Genomic DNA, 26,761 nt, shown 5'->3' with positions numbered 1-26,761 from the left:
AGACTGAAATCTCTGGGGAAGGCTGTGTTTACAGACATACCGGTAGTTCCCAGTGGTGTGCGTGTGGCGTCATGATTTGGAAAGTCACTAGGCTGAGTCACTGACTGCATAAACAACCACCCAGCACAACATTATTGGCTAGAAAATGCTGAAAACAATAGCTTCAAGTTCTCTGACCAAGCCTGCCTCACCCCACCCGCTTTGGTTAAGAGAGGCAGGAACTAGGGTAGCAAGAGTTCTTCCATACCAGGGCTAGTCAAGGTGGTGCCCTCCAGATGTTGTTAGACTACAACTCCCATCAGCCCATCAACATGGCCAGTGGTCAAGAACGAAGGCAGTTGGGAGTCTAGCATCTGGAAACCACCAGAGTAAGTGCCCTCTTTAGTGCTGCCCAGGTAAGGTGCCCTCTTTAGTGCTGCAGCAACATAGGCACTGCTCTCTAGGAGCCATGATTTCCCTGTAATACTTACTGAATCTGGGGTTTATATATTTCAACTGGACTTGGAAAAACTCTCCTATGCCAGGTTCACACATTTCCAAATGGAAGGCAGTTATCTATAGGCACATGTAGATCAAAGGATCACAAATTTGGGTGGTTTTTTCATGCTCCTCAATCTAGTGAATACAGAGAATGAAAAAGGTATAAATGTCACATGTGCACATAAATGGCTAAACAAATAAATGCCACCCATGTGCTAATTTTGTGATCTGTGAAGCAGCAGCCTGGCCTATACTCAAGGAAATCTATTAAGAAGTATCATAGACTCAGGTTTGCCCTCTCTTATTATAGCTTCTATGCTATGGCTCCAGCTACTTTCTGTTCCTCAGAATTGGGGAAACTACAACCTGGAAGTGGAACGAAAATTTACACTCTAGCACATTCTCAAAAAAAGCAGCTGGAGAGAGGCCAAATGCAAAGGCCCGTTTTGGACTTTAGCGGGTTTATATCCTACAATAGGCGTGCCTGGCATGCTCTGGTCCATGGGGTCACGAAGAGTCGGACACGACTGAACGACTGAACAGCAACATCCTACGATAGTGGTGCACCACATTAATGTTGGGTCTCTGGTCTCCAATCCTCAGAAAACAGGGACACTGTATTCTACATCAGTAGAATGTCCCTATTTTCTGAGGAATGTTGGAGGATTAATCTTCCTATCTGTAAAATGGGTGAGGGGGGGGACTGACCTCACAGGTAAGTCGTGGAAGTGAACACGTTAAAGCGTTGCACAGGTTTTCTTTTACATAGATATACGTATCCTCTTGGAAATAAGTACTGTACTTTGGGAAGCTCGGCGTTCCGGGCGCTGGAGACGCCGTTTCCTCAGCCGCCTTAGAGAAGGCTCTGGTACTGGAGCCGAGAAACGCCACGGTTTCCCTCCGCGCCGCTTCCCTCTTTGTGGGGAGAGGCCACGGCCCGCGCAGTCGCAGCTCGCTGGCTCCGGGGCGCGTGCTGATCCCTCCAGCCTGTAGGTGGTGGTGGCGGCGAGGGCGGCCGCCGGGGCCTGTGCGCTCGCGTCTGCCCTTCCTGCTCGCTGCTTCGGCGGAGGCTCCTAGGCGAAGAGGTAGAAGGAGGGCCGAGCCGGCGCTGCCCCTTGCTCTTCGCCTGCGCTGGGACCACCGAGTCGGGCCCGCGGGAGGGGGCGCGGAAAGAGAGAGCGGCGGAGGGAGAGATTGAGGAGCCCAGGCAGCGCAGCTTCCTCTCTCCAAGCGGGCCGCCATGTCGGACGGCGAGAAGCTCAATTTGGATTCCATCATCGGGCGCCTTCTGGAAGGTGAGCCGCGGGGGCCGGACGCGCAGCGCGGGGGGGGGGGGGACGGGACCCTTGCCATTGGCTGCGCCGCCGCCCCGCGAGGATATTGAGCACGGGGCTGGACTGGGCTGCTGGAGATTCCGGATCGCCCTCCTGCTCCCCTCCCCGCGCTGGAATGTGCGGCGGAGCCCCCGCTCGCGATGCTGCTTCAGCCTCCGCCGCGAACGCGCATGGCGGCGAGAAATCCGCGCGGATCCCTGCGCTAGCTTTGCACCCACGCACGCAATAGCCACTTTGCGGGGGAGGGGGGGGAGATGTCTGGCGTGAGTGTGTGAACTAAACCATTCTCCTTTGTCTTTTTTTTGGGGGGGGGGGAGGTTCTCATTAGGTATATCACCAGGGTAAGTTTTGCGTGGATTTAGTGCTCCACACGGTTCCTCCCCCCCCCCAATCCACTCCTGTGAAACTCGCAACTCAAGCTGCTCCCTCCCCCCACATAGCGAGGCGCTGGCGTGAACTTCCGTGGAGGAAGCGGCGCTGTTAACTCGCTGCAGGGAGGGTTGGGTTAGCAGGACTAAATGCAGTAAGACAGCCGTGATCTCGCGTGGGCGCCCTCGGACTCAACTCGGAGCTTCCCTCCTCCGCGAAATCGCAGCTGGCCTCTTTTTGCCCGATCTCGGAAGGGCCGGGTGCGGCTCCCTCTTCGCGACTTCCCGCTAGGGGAGGCCTGGATAAGGACGGCGGATTCCTGAATCCGAAGAACTTGCAGGATGGAGGCTTGGCGAGGGGGATTGGGGGGCGGGGGCGGCGCCTCCAGAAGGGCGTGTCGACGCCCGTGGGATTTCCTTGCGCGCGCGCGTGTCGGGTGGGGGAGCGCCCCTCGCGACGTAATGCTAACCATGACGGCGATGGAACCCTATTGAGCGATTGGGCAAGCATTGCGAGCGTGGGAACCGAGCCGCCCCGATGCTCCGCAGGCGCCGGCGAGGGAGGCTCTGTTCCTCTTTACGGGGAAATCTCCTTGCCTTTTGGCTCGGCTTTGTGGGCGGGGTGGAGCGCAGGTGTCGGCCCACCTCCGCCTGGCCGACGGTCAGGACCTGGGAGCGGGGCTGGGCGGATTCCCGTCCTCTTTCACAGGCTCTTCAGCAGGCGGCTGTAGCCTTGGATCCGCGACTAGAGGCCCCCGAAAGGGGCTTGTCCCCAGCAAACCTCTCCACTTCTTGGCAATGCCAAGAATCTAGACGGGACATTGCGCTGGCAAAAAACCCTTAGGAAGAAACTAAGGCCCCCAAGCCTCAGCATGTTTACTTGAGAGTAGGGCCCACTGAGTTCAGCAGTTGTGGAAGGCTGGGGTTGTAACCACTCCAGGGAAGGTGCTGGGTTTTTCCTGGCCAGCTAGATGTACACCTGTGCTGGTGCCGTGAGATTTCAGTTTGGCTGGGACTATCCTGAACCACTTCCTTGTAAGGTAGGGCACTTCTGTTCCTATTGCCCAGGTAAAGGATAGAAGTTGAAAGAAAGCAGCAGTGTACACAAGAACAGGCAGAGTTAAGCTTGTTTGGGTTTGCCCAGCTGTGCATTTCATATGTCCGAAGCCTTCACCTGGCATACTAGTATTAGTCAGCATTGGTTACTCATAGGAATGTAAGAAACTGCCTTGAACGGAGTTGGACTATGGGTTCACCTAGCTCTCAGATTGTCTACACTGGGGTAGTCAACCTTTTTATACCTACTGCCCACTGATTCATCTTTCTTGATGGTAAAATTTCCTTATAGCCCACCAGTGCTCGATGGAGTAGAACCTAGAATCCTGAAACGCCCACTAGTGGGCGGTAGGGACCAGGTTGACAGCCCCTGGTCTACACTGACTGGAAGCAGCTCTTTCAGGATTCAGAGGAGCAATGTTCCCAGCCCCGCCTGGAGATGCCAGGAATTGAACCTGGGATCTTTTGCAATCAAAGCTGATGCTCTACTTGCGATGTGGGTTTAATGAGAAAAATAAAATTAAAAAATATTCCACACACATACTGTGCATGTTAGAAAAAAACAACAGTGCTTTTTTCTTTAAAAATGTTTAGGGGTACTCTCATTTTCCTACTCATATTGAAATACTGCCCCTCAATGAACCCAAACTTAGATTCACAAAATGTTTAGGGGTATGCATACCCCCCCCCCCAGAAAAAAGCACTGGGGGAAAACGCATCAGGACATTTTTAGATGCCTTTAAACAGTGATTAATTAAGCATGTTTATTTACTTGCATTTAGTAAACAAAAGTATTTAAAAACAAAAACCTCCCAAGTTTGTCTAATACTTGCATCTGGGATCCAATCCTTGTTACTGGTGACCTTATGAAAGTTCCTTTGCAACTATTATATAATTGAGTTGTGTGCACCAGCCTATTCCAGATGGTGGTGGGACTTTCTGGTAGCATTGCTGCAATTCCAAATCTCTAGGTTTTCACATGCCAGCGCCGTGTACTGATCTGCTGCTCTTGTCCCTGTGAGCATGGCTAAAGGTGGTGAATTTTTTTAAACAGAAGTAGTCACCTGCATAAAAAAAATTTTTTTGGACTCCTCCTCCTGGTGTCTTGTAATGCTTCTGTACCAGAGGGTATAGGTCAGGCTGCTAACTCGCAGGGGGGAGCAGGAAAACTACCAGCCTCATGCCTGGTAATGAGTAACATAGGTGCTGGAACAGAAGTCGCACTAAAGTAAATAATGCAGGTGTGGTGCAGCTTTAGGGCTTCTAATGCGATAAGCGAAGATTTCCAGTACTGGCCTCTTGAGGCACTTATACATTGGTGGACTTCACGGGAGCTGGCTTTGCATGTCCTGCCCAACTCTCCTTGCCATCCCAAAGTCAAGAATGCAGCTCTGCCTCTGGTGACATGACAATCTTCATGGGCATGGAGAGGAAGTAAATGAATTTGGATGGGGCACCAGGACTGCTTCCAGAGAGGGGAGCGCTGGAAATGTCTCTGCGATGGGGCTGCGAGTGGGGAAGGCTGGCATTTACGAAGGATGGGGCGTGTGTTGCAGATGTCAGCTGGCATGTTTTGGTTTTTCAGTGCAAGGCTCACGCCCGGGCAAGAATGTGCAGCTGACCGAAAATGAGATTCGGGGCCTGTGCCTGAAGTCGCGAGAAATCTTCTTGAGCCAGCCCATCCTGTTGGAGTTGGAAGCCCCACTCAAAATTTGCGGTAAGTTTCCACCTACTGTTTAGTACAGCTGTCGGCCTATAATTGCTCAAGTGGGATAACTCTGAAATGCATCTCAATATTTTGGTAACCTGGGAATGCCTATTTCCTCCTCCCCATGAGTGGCTTTTATTCACCGTACTTTTATTCAATCCGTGGCGTTTACATTCGTGTATAAATGTATTCGTTAAGTTCTGCCACATCTGTACTGTTTTTGGAGATGGGTGGTAACTTAATGCTATTGCTGCTGCCTCAGCTGAGGTCCTGTGCTAGTGGGGCACTGGCCAATGGCCCAGGTGGTTTGAGAGACCCACAGACCTCCCCTCTAAGACTGCAATCTGCCTGCTCACTCTGTAGGTCACTGAACCTCGCCACTGTCTGCCAGTGATGAGCCTTCATCTGATTCCCTGTTCATTTTGGTTTCAGACAAGTTGACATTAGGAAGGGGCAAAAGTCACAGGGAGGTGTGAATTAAAAGTGGCAGAGAAGGTGGCAGAAGTCAGAAGAAAGTGAGCAAAATGAAAGGGAAAGCGAGAGGGAGGCAGGCAATATCAGCAGGTGAAAGGAAGTAGAAGAAGGGGAGAAGATGAAGAAAGGAGGGCAGTAATATGTGAGAACATAAAAGAAGCAGAGAGGAAGAGGTAAGGGGTGGGTGGGGCCAAGAGTGGAGAAGGGGTGGGGCTTGAGGAGATGGAGAGGACAAAGGGTTTCACTGGTACCCTGTGCGTAAGACCTCAGTAACCTGGACCTGTGTTGCCACCTCTTCCTTAGAAGCACATCAGACCCTTGCGGCTGAGAGGAGGAAAGAGGATCACCTGCATTTGTTCCCTTCTTGGTCTCTTGCTCTCTCCCATGCTCAGAAAAAGAGAGCTGGGTTATGATCCGTCATACATTTCCAACTGTTCCGTCAGCGCTCCTCTTCTGTTACCAACTACCCCCTCCCCTTTTCCAGGTGACATCCACGGGCAGTACTATGACCTGCTCCGACTCTTTGAATACGGGGGCTTCCCCCCAGAGAGCAACTACCTCTTCTTGGGCGACTACGTGGACCGAGGGAAGCAGTCGCTGGAGACAATCTGCCTGCTCTTGGCCTACAAGATTAAATACCCCGAGAACTTCTTCCTGCTGCGGGGGAACCACGAGTGTGCCAGCATCAACCGCATCTATGGCTTTTATGATGAATGTGAGTGCAAGGCTCCTAGTTAGAACTGTGGGTGTGCAAGTGTGGGGGCTGGAGAGAGGATAGGGATGGGGAACCATAGGACTGGGGTCTAAATGTCGCCCTCCTAACCTGTCAATCTGGCCTTCCAAACTCTTCCTGGGCCATATGCTTCACTCGCCCTGCCTTGCTTCTCGACTGCTCCACTCATTTTGCCTCTGCCCGCTGCTGCTATGTGGCCCCTGGAAGCTTGCCCAGAAAGGAATGTGGCCCTCGGACTCTCAAAGGTTTTCCATCCCTCCCATAGGTGAGCAGGGCAGCATTTGGCCGGGGAAGGTCTTTTGTCCCACAGCATCTGTCTGTCCTTACTGGGATGCTGTTCTTTCTCTCCCGTCCCCCTGACCCTGACCCCCTACTTCGCAGGAGCATGGCTCCTCAAAACAGCCCCCCTGCTTTCTCTCTCTCTCTCTCCTTGCTAACGCTTCCCGCTTCCCCCACTTTTTGCAGGTAAAAGGCGCTATAACATCAAACTGTGGAAGACCTTCACGGACTGCTTCAACTGCCTGCCTATTGCTGCCATCGTCGATGAGAAGATCTTCTGCTGCCATGGAGGTGGGCCAGCCCTGGAAAAGATGGGATTGGGTTACAGAGGGGAGCAAATGCTGCTGCTGCTGCCTGGTGACAACAGAGTGTGCTAGGCACCAGCGACTGTGTTTGTGTGGCCTGTCCCAGGTGGTTTGCAACCAGCATTGTCTCCGGCAATCAACAAAAGCTGCTGCAGCTACAGGCCGTGGGAGCAACCTACCTTGGAATTAGGTGCCTTGACGCATGCTGAGCTGGCGCTCTTCCTTGGAGGGGGGGGCAGGCAGAATAAAAGCCCGGGGAAATGAATGGGAAGAAGGTCAAGATTTTTTTACAAGGGTTTCCTCATTTATTTATTTGTTTTTACTGTAGAATTTGGAGCAGAGGCTTTTCCCAGGTCTCTCTTGGCCCACTGGGAGAACATCAGCTCAGCGCGTGTTGGGCAGGGGCAGACAGGATTCGGGCTTGCAGGATTTGTTTATCGGCACCGCAAAGTTCAATAACTAGAGGCAGGTGGAAAATAGTGGCTGCTGGCAGAGGCATCTGCCTCCTCCACCCAGCGAGCTCTGCATTCTGTGACCTGCGTAGACAGGTACACATTTGCAGCTGGGTTGCTCCAGATAAAGGAGTCCAACACGCAGGTTTAAAACCATCCAACAGAGCTGCACAGACCTGGTTGATGGCAACCAGTTATTACTCATATTTTATAGGTGAGGAGCATGGAGGCTGAGAGGCTAGCAATTAGTAGAAGGCCAGGCATGGAGGAGACTTTGAAAAAGAACAACAACTTGCAGCTTTAAGGAACAGCGTGCACTCCTAAGCATAAAGTTTAATTTTACATTTAGGGAAATAGAATGCCAAGGATTTAACCTGGTGCTCTACCTACCACTGAGCTATGGCCCTTCCCTTAAGGATTGCTGCGGCTGAAATATTTACAACTTGGCCATGGATCAGGCATGGAGGTTTGCAAACGGCTGCAGCCTCTCTCTCTCTCTCTCTCTCTCTCTCTCTCTCTCTCTCTTTTGGTGGTTTGTAAATAGTGAGGAATCAGAAACCACGATTGATCCTTACAAATCATCCAGAAATTTACCAGGCTGCCTTCTGCCCACTCATGCTGTAGAATACTTAATTCCATTTAGCTGTCCTTTCTCTGTAATTTCCCGATACTGCTTCTTTTTTCCTTCTTGCAATGTGACAAGACATAAAGTAGCAGTTGGGGGTTAGTTAAGGGAAGAGTATGTGTAGGGGGGGCAGGCCCAGCCCTACCATTAGGCAGAGTCAGGAGGCTGCCATGGGGAGATGATACTGGGTGATGTAAAAGGGCAGCAAATTGCTGTTTTGCTTTATTCATAATTTTTTCACTGTAGGAGAGGTTTGTGTAATTTTTCTGCCTTGGGCGCCAGAATAGCTTGGCCGGCCTTGGGTACTATATGCCTTGACTCAAGGAGGGGGTGGGTTCCATTTGCTGCTCTGCCTCAGGCAGCAAAATGGCTTGAACTGGTCCTGGCAAAGGGTGTAAACTCCACTCCTCATCTGCTGTCCCTTGGCAGCATTGACAGTACCTGCACCTTGTTTTCCAGGGCTCTCCCCTGACCTCCAGTCCATGGAACAGATTCGGCGGATCATGAGGCCCACCGATGTCCCTGACCAGGGCCTGCTCTGTGACTTGCTCTGGTCCGATCCTGACAAAGATGTGCAGGGCTGGGGCGAGAATGACCGCGGGGTCTCCTTCACCTTCGGCTCAGAAGTTGTCGCCAAATTCCTTCACAAGCACGATCTGGACTTGATCTGCCGAGCGCACCAGGTTGGGGCACTGTGGCCGCCCTGGAAGAGGGGAGGGTGTCCGTGCCTGGGCTGTGGGAGTGGGAACAGGAGAAGAGCCCTGCTACGTCAATCAAGGGCCCATCTAGCCCACCATCGCCTTCTCCTAGCGGCCAACCAGATGCCAAGAGGCAGCCCACAAACAGGACGTGGGGAATATGTACATATTTATGCCTGCTTCACGGTTAATTCTCTACCCCCTCCCTCTGTTTCTCTTTGTCTTCCCCCACCAATAGGTGGTAGAAGACGGCTATGAGTTTTTTGCCAAACGGCAGCTGGTGACTCTCTTTTCTGCCCCGAACTACTGTGGAGAGTTTGATAATGCAGGTGCAATGATGAGTGTTGACGAGACTCTTATGTGCTCCTTCCAGGTAAAGACTATTGAGCATAACACTTCCCTCTTTTCCTAATACCAGTACTCTACCTTCTTCTGATAGTGTGTAGGTTGTAAAGGAGGATAGAAGCCTTAAAAAAAAATTAGGCAGATTTCTTGGTGATCCGCTATCCTGGTGCTGGATGCCACATAAGATGTGTGGGACCTCAGGATATGAACATCCCTCTTTTGATTTTAAATATATCATATAAATTATCTGTCCTATTTCAGAATGGTTTTCTGTATGCTGAATCGCTTATCAGGATGTGTTTCTGTACAAATGTGAACTGGGATGCCCAAATAACCAGCCTTCTGGGTCTACAGTAACTTCTTTTTTTAAAATGTGAAACTTGTTTACATTCTTCCACTGGGAGTTCTTCCAGTTAGCTTTTGCCCGGTGCTCATCTAGAGCTCTGTGCTATTTTTAACTAGAGAAAAAAAGAATCCTAAAGCCACAGGGTGATAATATGTATGGAAGAAATTCAGTGTTGCACTCTTCTGATCGTTCCATCAGCACAAAAACCGCCAGGTGCTGTATTGAGGGGGTGAAGGGAGAATAGGATATAAAAACCCCGCCGAGGCAGCTTTTACAGTACATTTTATTTATGTAAATGAAATACAATTGCCTTAAAACGATAGTATAAAAGTGATAATGAAACAATTAGAAGAACAATAAATAGATGAATTAACACTGTATTTTAGCTTAAAAGATTTAAAAATTATGCCAAAATTAGCGGTATCAAAAAGCTACCAAGAAAAAAAAACACGTATTGAAATAGATTAGGTCTTAAGGCCTATTTAAAGACCTGGATTTAAGTGTTGAAAATCTGACTTAGAGGGCTTCAGACCTTGTTTTGTTGCTTTATTTAGCATCTGAATGAGAGGTAAAATGGGATTGTGGGTTGCAATGAGACACTATAAACTTTTACCCTGAAACTAATCTTTTCTCTCCTATCCCCTTCCCCACCCATTTCTTGAATTCTACAGATCTTGAAACCGGCTGACAAGAATAAGGGCAAATATGGTCAGTTCAGTGGATTGAACCCTGGTGGGCGCCCAATCACTCCGCCACGCAACTCTGCCAAAGCCAAGAAGTAACTAGCCCTGCCTGTCCCCCTAGCTGTAGGTGTGGGGCCCAGGCTGTGTTGCGTAGCGGTTACACTGTACAGCGGCTGCTTACCTCCCCAGGGCCCAGCCATGTAATTTTTTTAAAGAAAACGGCTGAATAAGAATTCAATACCAAAAATTCTGCTCCCCTGGGATTGGGGATGTCTTTATTTTTGGGGGTATTTTTGATTGACTTTTTTGCCAACTTTGTCCTGATGTGTGCTCCCCCTTTCCCCCATGGGGGGTTACTACATCTTTTTGAATAAACATGTAAGATTCTTATGTAGCTGCTCCTTTGTCGACTGTTTGGGGAGAATAAAATGAATGGGGCTGCATGATGCGGCTTGGAGGATGAAACAAGCTCTCCTTAGGAGGTATGGAGGAGAGGATGTTTGAAGATTCAGGACAGATAAAATGAAGTTCTCCTTCCATAGTGCCTAGATAAATGGTGGAGCTTGCTTCCATTAGATGTAGTGATGGCCAAGAGCTTTGATGACTTGAAAAGGGGATTAGGCAAATTCATGGAGGGTAGGGCTACTGATAGCTGTAGTAGAGGTGGCATGCCTCTGCAGTACTGGCTGTTGGGAATCTCACAGTAGGGAGAGTGCAGTCATGGGCTTCCCAGAGGGATATGGAATGCTGGGCCAGATGGGGCTTTGGTGCAGCACGGCTGCACACACATTCTTAGAAAGTTACACGATCAAGACGAAGCATCTTAAAAGACATCTTGCCCTCTATCCCTAATTACCTTTCCATATTTCACCTGCTAAAATCCCTTTGCGCTTTGGCTGACATGGAGCAATTTGTGACTACCTTTGCAGGTTCCTCTGCTTACTGGTTTTAAGACTTTCACGTTGAAACACTGGCTTGCTTAGGTATCTCTGTAGTCCAGGTTTTCTTCACTAACCACCACCTATCTATTACGCTCCTCACCTACCTGCATTGCCTGCAAGCTTTAAATGGAATAGTGAAGCTGAGCTATGCAGTGGCATCATGTGGTAAGACAGCCCCTTTCGTAGAGGCATGAAGGATTCCTAGCTCAAGAGCGTAAGTGTATGGGGCATGAACAGCATGAGCTGCACGAGGGACCCTAAAGATGCAGACAAGGTCCTTATTTTAGATTCTTCTACATCCATTAGCTCACACAGACCAGTGGATTGTTGTTCAGTCGTGTCTGACTCTCCGTGACCCCATGGACCAGAGCACGCCTATCTTTCACTGCCTCCCGCAGTTTGGCCAAACTCAGGCTAGTCGCTTCGAGAACACTGTCCAACCATCTCATCCTCTGTCGTCCCCTTCTCCTTGTGCCCTCCATCTTTCCCAACATCAGGGTCTTTTCTAGGGAGTCTTCCCTTCTCATGAGGTGGCCAAAGTACTGGAGCCTCAACTTCAGGATCTGTCCTTCCAGTGAGCACTCAGGGCTGATTTCTTTAAGGATGGATAAGTTTGATCATTTTGCAGTCCATGGGACTCTCAAGAGTCTCCTCCAGCACCATAATTCAAAAGCATCAATTCCTCGGCGATCCGTCTTCTTTATGGTCCAGCTCTCACTTCCATACATTACTAGGAAAACCAGTGGATTAGGAATCGGTAAAATACTGTGTACTAATGCACCCAATTTTGATTCCAGTAGGGCTGTCCTGAAAGCTCCTAGGATACTTTTAACACATGATACTCCTAACAGGGTTATGTAACAGCACCTCCTCTCGGTAAGCTGTTTAAGAGAGCCTTTGCCCCTGCCTTCTTAATGTGAATTGGTCCGTTGTTGCTTGCTTAATCTCTAGTTAAATCCCATGCCGCAGCAGAGTTATCAGCAGTTTGTAGGAATTAGCTGTGGTCCTCAGCCAAGGCAATCCTGCGGGGCTTAAGCAAAAAGCAAGGCAGGACACGGGAAGCTGTGCCTATTCAGTAGAACAGAACTAGAGGCCTACTAAGGACATATATTTTGAGCCAGGAAAGGCAAGAGTTCTTATTAGATAGCTAACAGCATTTTGAACTACACTGACAGGGTGGGGATTGGTTCTGCATTAGGAGTGGGATTCAGCTGATGAATCCCACCAGTGGAAATTGCGCAAGGATTTCCGCTCACACAACACTGTTCCCCCACTGCAAAATAAGCTCTGGGGGGTGTTGGGAGAACCCCTAGAGCAGCACAGGATGAGGATTGTTCTACCTGGCAAGCCAAAATGCAATAAGAGCACAATGCTGACTTCCTCCCCTCGGTTGCATCTGGAAAAGACATCAGGCCTGTACTGTGGATGGGCACCATTGTTTTACCAGAGGGACGGACTTCTTAAAGTGCCTTTATATTGTGGGAGCAGAGGATAACAAAGTACGTTTGCTAATGATTCTGATACTTGCAGTTAGGGCTGAAATATATTCACCTGCCTGCAGAAGGAAAGAGGAAATAGCCATGTTCTTCTTTGCTACCTCCTGTGCTTTACATAGTACTGCAGTTTATTAATACCACCCTGGCTGCTACAGATCCCTTTCCTGTAATCAACCTTCAATTCCCATCTGCCCAACAGCTAAATTATAGGTTTAGCAATGAAACAGGTTAATTACAAGGGAGGAAAGAGGCGTGGAGTGGAAGGCAGTAAAAAGAAGGCTACAGCAACTGATGGATAACCACAGCAACAATTCCCACCACAGTCAAAACATCTAAAAAAATTTATTAGAAAATAAGTATTCTACGTCTATGGATGTTAGCCACAAACCCACTGGAGGAAGGTCTAATCTCTCGCAGCCACCTCCCTTTCAAAGACGTGCAGTAATACTTTAGCAAAGAAGGTAGATCTATGTGTCTGTCTCAGTGTTGTTCTATCTGCAGAAGGTTTTTTCTCCATGATGGAAGAACCACACACTTCAGTGTTGATTCTCTGGGGAGCAGCAGGAGAACTGAAGAGGGGCAGCCTGGGATCCAACCCAAAAGATGGCTCAAGCTGCTTAGCTTGAAACATCTTATTTCTAGCAGTAGAGGTGTCTTATCATGCACCAGTAGCTGGGGGACCTCTCACGTTTCTCCCTCACTGTCTTCTGCCAACACCTCTTGGCTTGTACATGAGTGGACCAGGAGCTGTGACGGGCTGAGGACCGACCCAAAGAACAAGGAGCGGAACTGCAAATGAAACAAAAGCAGGGCAAAGACATTTCTTGGGGGTGCAGGTTTGCAAGAGATTTGGAAATAGTACGTTGTTGATATACCAGAATCTTGCAAGGTTGATAATATTAAAAATGTACCGGTATTAGGTTAAGAAAGCCATAGAAATGTACTTGAAAATAAGCATATGGCATTCAGTGGGGGGCATGTTGTGGTCAGACCCTGAGTGTTCAGCTAGTTTCCATGTTCCTCCAAACCACTCCGAAACTAACAGCATCTCTGAAGTGTCTAGTTTCTACCACACCCTACCGATTCCCTTCCACCGTCTTAAAAAACCCAGATTTTGCAATCGTGCCATTACCAAAGCTTGACTGCTGCCACTGGAATTCTATGGCTCTGCTCCAGCTACCGATAGTCATGATTAAGGGCCAATGAACAAGCAAGGTGTTAAGTGACTACAGCCTCGTTGCTTTCCATGGAAGTCTAGTTTCAGTGAACTTTAACTGAATCAAGAGTAAGTAAGGGATGTGCAACATATTACAGCGCTAGCAGGTACATATTCCAAGGCTCAACATGCACCCTCTTGTGGATGCACATTGCCGAAACAGACTATGCCTATCATGCCTTCCTGTACTGAAACAGATTCCACCTTTTTTGCCTCCTGCATTATGGGTACATTCAGAACCACTGAATGCGCACCCACTAGAATTGTAACGTGGTCAAGAGATCTGCAGAGCCTCACACTTTCCACTACACATTCATGCTCTAATCCCTCTGCACGTACCCGTTTTTGTGGTGGTGTGCCAGGCACAGTTCCCTCAGGATCGCTTTCCAACTCCCTTGTATCGGAAAAGGTGCGTCTTGAGGGGAAGGTGGGGCTGGGAGGGGCCTCTGCTCCCTCTGCGCCATCGCAGGTGGTTTCCATGGCTATCATGTAGGCATCGATGTCATCACCGGCGAAATCATAAGCAGGCTTGGATGTGCTGGCATGAGAGAGATACAGGAACACAGCTGTGAGGAAACACCTTCTGTGAAGAGACACCCCAACAAATACAAATGGTTTCTTTTGGGGGTGTTTGTTTTATTGACAAGAGGGTTCCGAGAGAGAAATTCAATAAGCTAGAAGGAAATCATAGGGTTAGAAGGGACTTCATAAGGCCTTCATCTCTCACATCCTTATCCATTTAAGCAAGCCCCAGTTCCAAACTCACTGTTTGACACAAACTACCTAAGTTTAAAAGGCTAAAAATGACAAAGTGCTTAACAGAAAGCTGAGACACTGAGCTGTTCCAAGAGTAACCAAGGCAACCGTATATAGCTGCTAAGATGGTAGCTCAGGTCAGCGCTGGAAAATGACAGGCAGATCTTTTCACTATGCTATAAAAACACCTATGACAAAATGATGCCAAGAGCACAGAATTCATCTTTTCTATGCGCCAAGCAGAGACGGTGCTCCTACCAAATACGTCATTGTCCTCCGGGATCCTCCCTGCACCCTGCTCCACTTCAGGGCGTGCCAGATTTTGTGGTGCAGGAGCTTCAACCCTGCTTACCTGTTGTTGTTGTTCTTCTGTGAACTCTCTCTCTCAGCCAGAGTGGCCAAGACCAGGTGCACGTTCAGCACAGGGTCCTCCAGGGTGAAGATAGCTGGCCTGTGAGGAGAGAACTGGTGAGGGCAGGATTCTCAAGACACAGGCTTGGGGGCTAAAGGGGATATCAAAGGGGGATGGCAGAGAAAGTGGCAGCTAATGGAGCCAAGGACCCCACTCTTGCAATGAAGCAAACGAAGTCAGGCTGCTGGCTGTTACAGGACAGGCAACAAACCAGGGCTGCTCTTCTGGACAACCTCACAAGATCAGACCAAAGGACCATCTGGTACAGCACCCTCGCTTCCGCAGTGGCCAACCAGGTCCCCCTAGGCAACTAACCCTCCCATGCAGATGTCTCCCAGCAGCTGGCATTCAGTGGCCTACTGCCTCCTGAAAATTTAGCCACAAAGGTGCTTCCCCTCCAGAACATCCCTCATGAAGGCCTACCTGCCAGGGATGTCAAAGTGGATGTTAAGGGGGAGATTTGAGGACTCAGCAAAGCTCAGGAGGCCCTGTTAGAGAGAGGTGAAACAGGTTGGAAAGAGCACAAGGCCACCCATTTCAAATGAGGGCAAGGAGAGGGGAAGCAAACTCACCCGGAATTCCTTGAGGCAGAAAGTGACTTGCGTCTCTTCCTTGACATGGAAGGCCTGGAACTCGTCCTCGCTCAAACAGAGCTCAGTCACCATCATCCGGCTGGGCTCTGAAGGAGAGGTGAGGATCAAAGAAGGCCCTCGTTTGACAGCTACCACTGTCTATGCTTCCCACAAGAAAACTGCTAAGGAGAAACTGCTAGCCACATAAAGGCAGGCCAGGGACCCTGCGAGAACTCTCCACCTCCTATCATCCCCAGTTGCACATATAGAATGCCCTCATATGTGATCCAGAGGTTCTTGAGATGGGCAAATTAAGTATCACCACCTTTGATGGACTCTGGGGATAAGATAGAAGCCAGGTCATGGCGAGCAGCTCACCTGTCTCTTCTTCCAGGTAACTGCGCAAGGTCACCTTCCCAGAAGGGCTGGCACTGAGGGTCACCTCAGCCTGTGTCAATGGAAAATGCACCACAGCATCCACCAATAGCCTGAAATAGATGGAGGGGCAGAGAAAGGGGCTTAGAGGGGGATGTGGATTTCATGGTTGAACACCCCCCCTTTTCCTCTGCATATAATAATCTTTGCCCTAATTAAATAACCATGGCACAGCATCAGCCCACACAAAGCACCCATTGATTCCCAGACGCATCAGCAACCCATGTTCCTCATTCCTTCCAAGCTGCAGTTGATGCATCTTTAGTGTAAGCGGACTGGTCAATGCACATCAATTGCAAGAACCTTAATCCATCCCATTCCCTTCTGCCTATACTGCAATCTCTCTCAACCATACCATGGTCCCACCTGGGAGGGGCATGAAGAGCATGAGCACACTGCCCTGTGTCAAAGACTGCCTGCAGGGATTCACAGTCCTGGAATGACAAGTCATGGGTCTTGATGACACCTGCAGAGACATAGATAGAGAGTGTCTCAGTGGGAAATGGCTCCAGGGCATTATGTCTCCCGGAAGACTCTGAGCAACGCAAGGAGCAGACATAAGGAGAAGGCAACAATGGTCTACCCCACCCAAGGCCTAAAATGGAAAAGAGCAGCAGCCACCAGACATTGGGGATGGAGGATAATTTCCTTCCTTCCTTCCTTCCTTCCTTCCTTCCTTCCTTCCTTCCTTCCTTCCCTCCCTCCCTCCCTCCCTCCCTCCCTTCCTTGTGAAATACTTTTTAAAGCCTTGTTTTAAAATGAAATTGTTACAGCCAGTTCATGTTGCTACAAATCTTTAGATTCAAGATGCATAGATAGTGACTGTGTTATTGCGCAAGCAACACTTGTCACTGGAAAAGTGCCTTTGATTGTTGCAGAATGCCAAGACACCTTCAGGTTAAATGTCCCAATCTGGAAGTCTGCCAGGCGCACTGCTCCTGCAGGGTGGAAGCAAAGCTTTCACACAGCACAGCCTCCATCTCCTCTCGCTTCTCATGCATCTCAAGATTCCTCCATCTTCTGCATTAAGTGAAACGGGCTGATCAATGGTTGAACCACCAAATTGCCGTGTGAAAGAATGGAGAAGTGAAAGAACCGAGAAGCTTGTTTCTATCCATACGAACCTTTCTTTTCCCCCATGAAGTTTAAAGCAAAAGTGCAGAGGGATTTCAAATGAGGATTCTGATTAAATGAAATAAGCTTATGCTAGCGTTTTCAATGGAAATGCTGTTCACTGGGACAGAGGAAAATAAAAGCAGATACAATAAAAGAAGCACAAATAAAGCTAGAATTAGTGAGCTTTGCATACCATTGGCTCTAGCTTCTCCTCCTGCTGGCCTCTCTGCCTTCTGGCCTGCCAGTCTCAACGGGCACTAGCCACCACTATTGAGAACCCTCACATTTGGGAGACATCAGTCACCGCTGTGTCCCTACCCTCTGCCCCCATTAGAACAGGACCATGATCTTCAATTATGCTTTTTTTTTTTTTTTTACAGAAACCAGCTAGGATCCTTACTCAGGGTTGTGGATTCTTTGTAGCTCTTTGCTCCTCCAGGATTAAGCAAGGCAGAGGGCTCATGACTCACAAAACTGATCTTCACTGGATTCTCCCTTCCTTGGTTGTATTATTTTCTCCTCATGCATTTGGAACATCTCGTGGCCGTCTCCTAACTCAGTACTGGCAGCCTGATGGACTGCACTGGAGATGGCACTCAAGGCCACACTTTCAGCCATATTTATCCCTACCATATTAGCTGTGATTCCTGCACTGCAGGGGGTTAGACTAAAGGACCCTTTGGGTCCCTTCCCACGCTACATTTCAAGGATTCTACATCTTCCAGTGTATCACTCTGCACACCCAAGTAGGGTGGTTCCTCCTCTTCCCCACCCCCAACGCTCACCATATTTGCAGTACAGCTGCACACGGAACCGGCTAGCATGGGAACTGAGCGAGATGAGGCATTTCTCCACCGTCTTCTCCAGTGAGGGGAGTGAGCGGAAGATAGCCAGGAAAGACTGGAGGGAATGAGAAAGAAAGCCAGAGTTCTGTGCGTGTGTTTTCCTCAAAGACCCTCCTCAAAAGGGAAAGCCAGAACCAGTGTGGGGCAGTGGTTAGTGTCTGACTAGGCTTGGGGAGACTCGGGTTCATATCTCCACTCAGCTTCAATGTGTCATCTTGGGCGAGACACTATCTCTAGGTTTATTCTACCTCACAGGTTCATCATGAGGATAAAACTGATGGGAAACAGAGACCACCTATGCCACAGAGAGGAAAGATAGGATATACTGTAATGAATGTAATAAATAAACAGTCTAGTGCTGAAGCCACTAACTTTGTCTCAAAGAACTGAGCTGGGGTGCTCTGATTCTGGCAGAGGTACTTCCAGGAGGAGTAAAAACAATTCAGTTTTGAAAGTCTGAACAAATACTGTTTTCTTGCCACTTAGTTGAGCAACAATAGGGAAGAACAATGACCTTAATGTGAGCTGCAGATGGAGCCTGAAGACATTTGTTTCTTTAAGCCTTGGAAAATATTTGTGGCAATCAACAGAAGGTGAAAAATCACAGTGGCTTATAAAAATAACCTGTATATTGAAAGCTCTCCTCCACCCTGAAACACACAAACACCAAAAACATCCCTCTACCTATCCTTGCACTGCTGAATCAGGCCAAGCATCCATCTAAAGCAGCGTTCCAATGACCATGGTCATCTAGATGCTTCTGAGAAGCTAGCAAGCAGGGCATTAAGGCAATGTCCTTCCTTTAGTTTTTTTTCCTTAGCACTGTTACTCAGAGGTATATTGCTCCTCAACCTGGAAGTTCCATTCAGCATCATATCTAATACTTACAGAGACACCTATTACTTCACCACCTTATCAGAACAGAACTTAGAGAGACGGAGAATCCTTGACTTGGAAGGATCTGTGCAGCACAATATGGAGCACAGTTCAACCTCTCAACCCATTGAGTGCCTGCTGCTTTGCTTAAAAAAAAAATAGTGCATGTGAAAAAAATAACTAAATGTCAGAGAATTACTTAGCCAAGCCTCTTCTCTGACATGCCATTTTTGCAACGGTGCAGTGATTTTTCACCACTATCACCTGCAGTACAAAGTGGTACATATGGGGTGTTTGTGCAGACCAAGCCATCATTGGTGCTTGCAAAGAGAACTATAGGCAACAAGCACCAGGTTGGAGTTCATTGGTCTTCTGATAAAAGCCTGCATTGCCCCATCCCCACGTGGGCCCCTCACCTTCATGAGCACTTTGCACCGGAAACCATCTGCATCCAAGTCAGATTCCGATTCCCCTGGCTGGTAGAGCTGGAAGAAGAGCGGGGCAAACAGGAAGCAGGCGTAGGCCGAGCGGGACGCATTGACCGTACGCAAGGAGAGCTGGGGAATCAAGGATGGGAAGTGTCATTAACTCCATCATTATCACAGAGAAGATTCCCCACACCCCTCTTAGCTTCCTTGTTCTAAGTAGTTGAAATCCTGCTTTCTAAAGACACAGCATCGCTGCCTCCAAAATTGGACAAACCTGCATCAACTAATAGCTCCCAGCACATACAACATGCTGACCAATGAGACAGCTGCAATGGCTTAGGCCAGAGGAACCTGTGGCTCTCTGGATGCTGCGGGACTACAACCCCCATCTTCCCTGACCCCTGGATGTGCTGGCCAGGACAAGTGGGAGCTGGCAGTCCAAGTCCAAGGCCGCATACCCCATCCCCAGCCATACAGAGTGATTGCAATACCAGGATAGTGTTGCTGCTCTGCAACAGAGACTCCCCTCACTTAGCTCACAGATGATGTCTCACTGATAAACGTTCCAATCTGAGAGTTATAAGCAATAAACACGCTAGACAGACCCTCCCTACACCTCCCGGCCTGTCACCTTACCCCTTCTTGAAGAGGCTCAATGTAGATTTCATCTCCAACACGGGAAAGAGAGTGCACCGCTTTCCCCAGGGCTGCACAAGAGACAAAAGAACACTGACAACGTAAGCCTCTTCCGATGTCTGATCTTGCATTCCACCTCAGCCTGCCTCTTTGTGCAGGCTGAGACCATCCCCTGCAGAATCCCTCTTCTATTAAACAACCACCTGGGTCTATTATTTACTCAGAAGCCCCAGACATGCCAAAACATGCGTCATTCTTCTCATGTCACACTCCCATACGGGTATCATAACCCCACCTGCACACACACACACACACACACACACACACATTCTCACTTGCTACTCTTACTATTGTCTCATCAGGAAAGTCCCCTTATAACAGGGGTAGAGAAGCTGTAGTCCAGGGGTGACCAACTTCCAAGAGACAGCGATCTACTCATAGAGTTAAAAACTGGCAGTGATCTACCCCCTTTTTGCGGGTTCAGGTCAAAGTTGTTGAGCTTTAGGGAAGAGGAAAGTGACACTGAGCTTTTTTTAAAGAAGGAAAGCCCTATTTTTGGTTCAGGTCATTTTAGGGGTGCAGGGCAAAGATGTTGAGCTTTTTTTAGGGGAACCAAAGTTTTTTAGCTTCTTTGGGGGGAGCCACTGATCTACCAGTGATCTTCCACAGATGTCCAGTGAGCAACAGTAGATCACGATCTACCTGTTGGACATGCCTGCTGTAGTCCATGCGTTGCTGGACTACAACTCCCATCATCCCTGACTGATGGCCTTGCTGGTTCTGATGGGAACTGAAGTCCAACTAGAGAATGATAGGTTCCCCACTCTTGCCTTCACAGGTTTAGAAGCTCATTTCAGGAGGCTTCCCTTCTTCCTGTAACCATACACAAGCCCCTTTTCCAGTCAAACATCAAGCAATAGTCAACTTTGCCCACTGCTGAATACCCCAGATCCAAATAGTTAATCTTGCCTCACCTTTCACATTGCCCCCAGTAATTGTGCACTTCATGCCAAGGCAGAGAAGCCTCAAAGTTTCCCCACACCAGACACAAGGTGGGGGGAACTAAACATCCGATGTATTCACCAAGTACACTGTGGCCAGCTCTGTTTTCTAATGGAGGGAACTCCCCAGAACTCCAAGTAGGTGCTAAGGGGTGAGGAGAAAGAGAATGTATATGTACACATATATCACACATACATTGTTACAACTAACCATTTCTTAGACTGCTTCTACAGATCAAGGATAAGCTCCACTAGCATTGTGATCACCAGAACACTTTGAAATCAAGTATAACCCATTGCTACTGCAGTTTTTATTTTCTATTTTTCCCAGTTGCCTTCCAAAGCAAAGTCCTAATCTAATAGTTTGTAAAAAAAAACACACACACAAAAAACCCAAAAAACTATCATTTTCTGACACAGACATATTGTAAGATCCCTAATAGGTTAAAAATTCATTCCCCCTCTAACCCATTAACATAAAAGCTAAATGAGGCATACTTTTAAAGGGTTTATAGGAACTATAGGTGGAATTTAAATTGCATGGCTGGAGGATTTGGATTGCACTATGCCATTTTGAAAATTAAAACCATCTCCCCCTGAAAGTGCTATTCGCCCTATGAGGGAAAATATACACCCTTAAACCATTAGAATAAAAGTTGTTTATACTTTTCCATCTTTCTAAAGTATTGTCTTATCATATCCTTCTTTACTCAGAAGTATGTCTAACTGGATTCAGTAGGACATGCCCAACTACGTTTGCCCAGGACTGCAGCCTCTGTATCTGCATAGACATTACAAGGTGTGAACATTGCTTTTATATTTAAAAAAAGTCTAGGGCACTTAGAATCTGAATTATGAACACATTTATTAATGCTGCTGGTTATTCTGTTAGCAGGATGTAGTGTTTAATGCAGGGGTCAGCAAGGTTTATCTTGCCTGGGACGGATTGGTCCCGCGGAGATCCCTCCATGGGTTAGATTGCGTGTGCCCCCCCCCCAATTTTTGGAGTCTGTGTCTGCACAGACATGATTTCCGGCACCGCGGAAGTGAGTCCCCGTGCTGCGCCGCTTTAGCGCAGCGCATGGGTGGGAAGCTCAGTTCGGGGGTGGCTTGTGGGCTGGTCAAACGACCTCCAAGGGCCGCTTCCAGCCCATGGGCCTTAGGTTGGTGACCCCTGGTTTAATCTTTTCTTACCTATGCCCCTGCTTGTGTTGCTCACCATCCCAGTTAACCCCTCCCCTTTAAAACTCACCCTGTCCCTTCTTCTTCCTTTACAGCTCACCCAGGCCCCATCCCCTCACAGCTTGCACATCAGACTCCCCAACCCCCGCGGTGATGATGATGATGATGATGACAACAGAGAGATCTTGGCTTTTATTTTCTCTCCTTCCCAGATCAGCAGCCAGTGTTCTCCTTTGCTCCCCCTCCCACTGCCAGCATCATGACAGTCTTACAATTTTATTGCATGCTAAAAGCTTTGGGGGCCAAGGAGGAACAGGAGGGCAGCTGTCCCCCCCCCAAAAAAAAATCCTGGCTATGCCCTTGCGGGCTTTGCAAGGAGTCATTCCTTCCGCATGGCAGCACCTGTACATTAGAAGTGCCAATTCTGAAGATCAAAGGAATGCAGTTCACACATACTGGGTAAGTATACTGATCTGAAGACCTTATGGGCTTTATATACCAAGAATAGCATCTTGAACTCAGCCCAGCACTGAACTGTCCAAAGTTTGCAAAAGGCACTCCCAGCCACTGAGGCCTCCAGTGACAGGAGGTTGGACTAGATGACCCTCAGGGTCCCTTCCACCTCTACAATTCTATGACAAAGTTGGATCCAGGAGTACTCCTTTTCATCCATGCAGCAAAATGCCTAGAAAAGATACTGAGAAGTAGATTTGTAACTCCATTCACCTAGCAACTGGCTTAACACTTTCGAGAAACCTTTCTCATCTCTGCGTTGGCAACTGTGCATGGGAACAATCAATGTTCCTTAGGCAGACTGATTTGGCCCTGGGGGTGCGGGCATCCAGAAAGAGGGTAACAGTTTCAAGAGCGTGGAGGAGGGGAAGGGTTCTTGTCCCTGGGCAAAATAAGAGCGCCTCAGGACAGAAGCTGCACCTGGTGACCTTGCCGCACAGAGGCACAGGCGCATTCCACAAGGGCCGACGTTGGCAACCCAAAGCTGGAGGAAGGAAATCGGAGCTCCCAAGAACGCCTTGGGATACCGACAGAAGGACGTCTTAACGGTTGATTCCCAACCCCCTACGGTGGCCTCAAGCTCCATTAGACACGCGGCCGGTTGCTTTAAGGAACTAGCAGCCGGGCTACAGCCGTCCCCACCCGTCTTCCCTACAGGAGGCTCCTCTTACCTCCCATCCAAAGTTCCGAACTCGCGCTCTCAGGCCGCCCACCTCCGCGCGCCCCACGCTGCCTTCTCATTGGACAGCGTAGCTGTCATTTTCTAGGAGAGCAGAACGCAAGCACGGACGGGTCGGGGCGAATGATCGAACCCTACTTCCGTTCACGTGATTCAACAAGAGCGGAGGAAGCAAGCTCATGCTCCGCCCAGTCGGTGAAGGTGGGGCTGGGCTCTCGCGTAGGATCCTCTGGAAGCCCCGCCCCCGCTTCAGCCTCTCACACCGCCTTCTTCTAGGAAGGCGGGAGGAATGGAGAGACGAGAGCGCAACTGCGCACGCGCCTATGTTAAGACGATGCCGGAGCAACGATGCGCTCCTGCATCAGTTAATGCAGCCGGGTGGGGGCGCTTGGTGTGAGGAGGCTGGTCATGGGCGTACCGAAGGGGGGGCAGGAGGGGGCAGATGCCCCCCCCCTAGAAGCCAGCTCCCCCCCCCCCAAGCAGCCTTGAGTCCCTGGCAGGACATGGAAACGCAAACACGCTTCATGCCCCACCAACTATATATGGCTGGCGGCAGTTGCGGAGGAAGTGGGGAGCGGCAAAGCATCTGAAAGAGCTGGGTGGGCGGGCGCACCAATCAGCACCCCCGGCAGCCGGGCGGATGGCGCAGCTGCGCCAATTGGCAGCCCCGGTGGCGCTCCTTCCCTCCCAGCAAAGTGTCTCCCCCGTCCCCCTCCCTCCAGGCTGACTCTCTGGCAAGCCAGCAGCTCGTGAGCAACAACACCGGCAAAGCTCCTCCGTCTCCCCCACTCGCTGCAAAGCGGCTCCCCTGGCTTTTCTGTGCTTTTATCCTGTGCTTTTCTTGGGAGGAAAACCCGCGGGGTTGACTTCCGAGTAAACCTGCTTGGAAGCCGCTTCACCCTCTGCTGACGTCTTCCACAAAATCAACACCATTAAAGCTCCGCAGCAGCTACTTCCCACCTCCAGAAGATCCCGGTTTCAGCTGTGTATCCCCCACCACCACCTCACCCGTCTTTCAGATAATTCTTCCTGTTACAACCCTCTGCTCAGCTCCCGTGTTTTCCGCCTATTTTATTTTGTGTGGACCCTGATGTCCTCCCACCCCTCATCCGTACGGAAGAGATTGGGAGGGGGTTGTTTACACTGTGAGGGTCAGGTATCGCGCACAACTGCCCCGGGATTGTTGAGCGAGGCAAACTCTCCTGTACATTTGAAAAGTCGTCATGATCTCCACCTCCCTCTCTTCACCCCACCCCCTCCTAGAATCCTAGAATCCTAGAGTTGGAAGAGACCACAAGGGCCATCCAGTCCAACCCCCTGCCAAGCAGGAAACACCATCAAAGCATTCCTGACAGATGGCTGTCAAGCCTCCGCTTAAAGACCTCCAAAGGAGACTCCACCACACTCCTTGGCAGCAAATTCCACTGTCCAACAGCTCTTACTGTCAGGAAGCTCTTCCTAATGTTTAGGTGGAATCTTCTTTCTTGTAGTTTGAATCCATTGCTCCGTGTCCGCTTCTCTGGAGCAGCAGAAAACAACCTTTCTCCCTCCTCTATATGACATCCTTTTATATATTTGAACATGGCTATCATATCACCCCTTAACCTTCTCTTCTCCAGGCTAAAAATACCCAGCTCCCTAAGCCGTTCCTCATAAGGCATCGTTTCCAGGTCTTTGACCATTTTGGTTGCCCTCCTCTGGACACGTTCCAGCTTGTCAGTATCCTTCTTGAACTGTGGTGCCCAGAACTGGACACCGTATTCCAGGCGAGGTCTGACCAGAGTGGAATACAGTGGTACTATTACTTCCCTTGATCTAGATGCTATACTCCTATCGATGCAGCCCAGAATTGCATTGGCTTTTTTAGCTGCTGCATCACACTGTTGACTCATGTCAAGTTTATGGTCTACCAAGACTCCTAGATCCTTTTCACATGTACTGCTCTCAAGCCAGGTGTCACCCATCCTGTATTTGTGCCTGTAATTTTTTTTTTTTTTTTTTTGCCCAAGTGTAGTACTTTACATTTTTCCCTGTTAAAATTAATCTTGTTTCCTTTGGCCCAGTTCTCTAGTCTGTTAAGGTCATTTTGAAGTGTGATCCTGTCCTCTGGGGTATTAGCCACCCCTCCCAATTTGGTGTCATCTGCAAACTTGATCAGGATGCCCTCAAGCCCATCATCCAAGTCATTGATAAAGATGTTGAATAAGACTGGGCCCAAGACAGAACCCTGTAGCACCCCACTAGTCACTTCTCTCCAGGATGAAGAGGAGCCGTTAATGAGTACCCTTTGGGTTCGGTCAGTCAGCCAGTTACAAATCCACTGAATGGTAGCATTGTCTAGCCCGCATTTTACCAGCTTCTTTACAAGAATATCATGGGGCACCTTGTCAAAGGCCTTGTTGAAATCAAGATAGGCTACATCCACATCTGTCAAAAAATGAGATCAGATTGGTCTGACATGACTTATTTTTCAGAAACCCATGCTGACTTTTAGTGATCACAGCGTTCCTTTCTAGGTGCTCACAGACCGTTTGCTTAATGATCTGCTCTAGAATCTTTCCTGGTATTGATGTCAGGCTGACTGGGCGGTAATTGTTTGGGTCTTCTCTCTCCCCCTTTTTGAAAATAGGGACGAAATTTGCCCTCCTCCAGTCTGCTGGGACTTCGCCTGTTCTCTAGGAATTCTCAAAGATTATTGCCAGTGGTTCTGAAATCACCTCTGCCAGTTCTTTTAATACTCTTGGATGTAGTTCATCTGGCCCTGGATACTTGAATACATCTAAACTAGCCAAGTATTCTTGTAAACTAGTTAGCTGAGTTGGTTTTCCTTGTCTGGGTGTTTTGTACCTCAAAGGTTGTCACACTTTACAAAGCAGGCAGTCTTCTGTCTTGCTGAGTTAGTTTTTAAATCAATTATTTCAGAAGGTCTAGTCCCTAAAAAAAGCTCAACAACTAAAAATGAACCGAACCCCTAAAAAACGGGGCATTCCTCATCCCCCAAAAAGGTCAACAACTTTGAGCTGAACCCCCCAAAACAGGGGTAGATCACTGCCAGATTTTAATTCTGAAAGTAGATCACAGTTGGCCACCCCTGGTATAAGACATGTAACTAGAATAATTTTTTTTAAAAAAATCAAGCAAATAATTGTAATAACTACCGTAATAAAGCACTGCTATAATTATATATAATTTTCCTAAAATTTTGGTTTCATTCGCCTTTCCGTGCTGTAATGTCACAACCTGAAAGACCATGGCTTGCCCCCCCCCCTAGTTTTGATCCTGGGTACGCCCCTGAGGCTGCTTACATACGGATCTTTCCTTGCAGTCCAAATGCGCTTCTGTCGCCTTCCTGCCGCGCTGCACTGAGTTGTCCTTCCCGCTCTTTTGTCACCTGTCGAGTTTACGTTCTTAACGCGGCAGACGGACGTCAGGGACCTGGTTTGCCCGGAGAGAAAAGGCCACACCGCTAAGCTTCCAGAGCTAGCAGCTGTTCTTGCCCTTTGTGGTTGTGTTTTCCTGCCACGTCGGATCAGGAGGGCCTTTAAGACAGCCGAGCATTCATAGGCTGCGCTTGACAGCGTGGACTCTAAGGGAGCTATTGCGCCCTCGACTCTCGCTTGCCCTGTTTGCTCTTGGGCTTCCAGGCCCAGTTCCAGGGGCTGATTCTGACCTATAATGTCTTGCATGGTCTAGGCCTCCAGCACCAGAAAGGATGCAGATCTTTCTTTAGGTATTTGGGTCCCAGCTACTTGTATGCTAGTATGTGTATTA

The 26,761-nt window shown here is 48.9% G+C and overlaps 2 protein-coding genes across 4 annotated transcripts; one reads left to right on the top strand and one right to left on the bottom strand.

Annotated features, from left to right (window-relative positions):
* Positions 1-1,535: 1,535 nt before the first annotated feature.
* On the top strand, positions 1,536-10,280 carry PPP1CA (protein phosphatase 1 catalytic subunit alpha). Its single transcript, XM_033159138.1, has 7 exons — positions 1,536-1,775; positions 4,824-4,955; positions 5,905-6,135; positions 6,619-6,723; positions 8,274-8,497; positions 8,751-8,885; positions 9,875-10,280. The coding sequence occupies exons 1-7, from the start codon at positions 1,721-1,723 to the stop codon at positions 9,983-9,985; spliced, it is 993 nt and encodes a 330-aa protein (XP_033015029.1). The 5' UTR covers positions 1,536-1,720; the 3' UTR covers positions 9,986-10,280.
* Positions 10,281-12,649: 2,369 nt separating this feature from the next.
* Positions 12,650-23,138, bottom strand: RAD9A (RAD9 checkpoint clamp component A). 3 transcript variants are annotated; one of them, XM_033159107.1, is made up of 12 exons: positions 22,983-23,138; positions 20,590-20,761; positions 19,616-19,686; positions 18,968-19,108; positions 17,616-17,730; positions 16,081-16,180; positions 15,658-15,767; positions 15,280-15,386; positions 15,131-15,195; positions 14,648-14,746; positions 13,879-14,077; positions 13,008-13,112 (listed from the first exon to the last, which is right to left on the bottom strand). In XM_033159107.1, the coding sequence occupies exons 2-12, from the start codon at positions 20,621-20,623 to the stop codon at positions 13,008-13,010; spliced, it is 1,146 nt and encodes a 381-aa protein (XP_033014998.1). In that variant the 5' UTR covers positions 20,624-20,761; positions 22,983-23,138. The 3 variants fall into 3 exon arrangements, with proteins under 3 accessions (XP_033015007.1, XP_033015016.1, XP_033014998.1); XM_033159116.1 differs by lacking the exon at positions 22,983-23,138 and having other exon boundaries at positions 12,650-13,112; positions 20,590-20,623; XM_033159125.1 differs by lacking the exon at positions 22,983-23,138 and having other exon boundaries at positions 12,650-13,112; positions 13,879-14,080; positions 14,654-14,746; positions 20,590-20,623.
* Between the last annotated feature and the right edge of the window lie 3,623 nt (positions 23,139-26,761).

The sequence above is a fragment of the Lacerta agilis genome, chromosome 1 (genome assembly GCF_009819535.1).
Source record: "Lacerta agilis isolate rLacAgi1 chromosome 1, rLacAgi1.pri, whole genome shotgun sequence".
Taxonomy (NCBI): domain Eukaryota; kingdom Metazoa; phylum Chordata; class Lepidosauria; order Squamata; family Lacertidae; genus Lacerta; species Lacerta agilis.
This window is presented reverse-complemented; position numbering and strand designations above follow the sequence as displayed.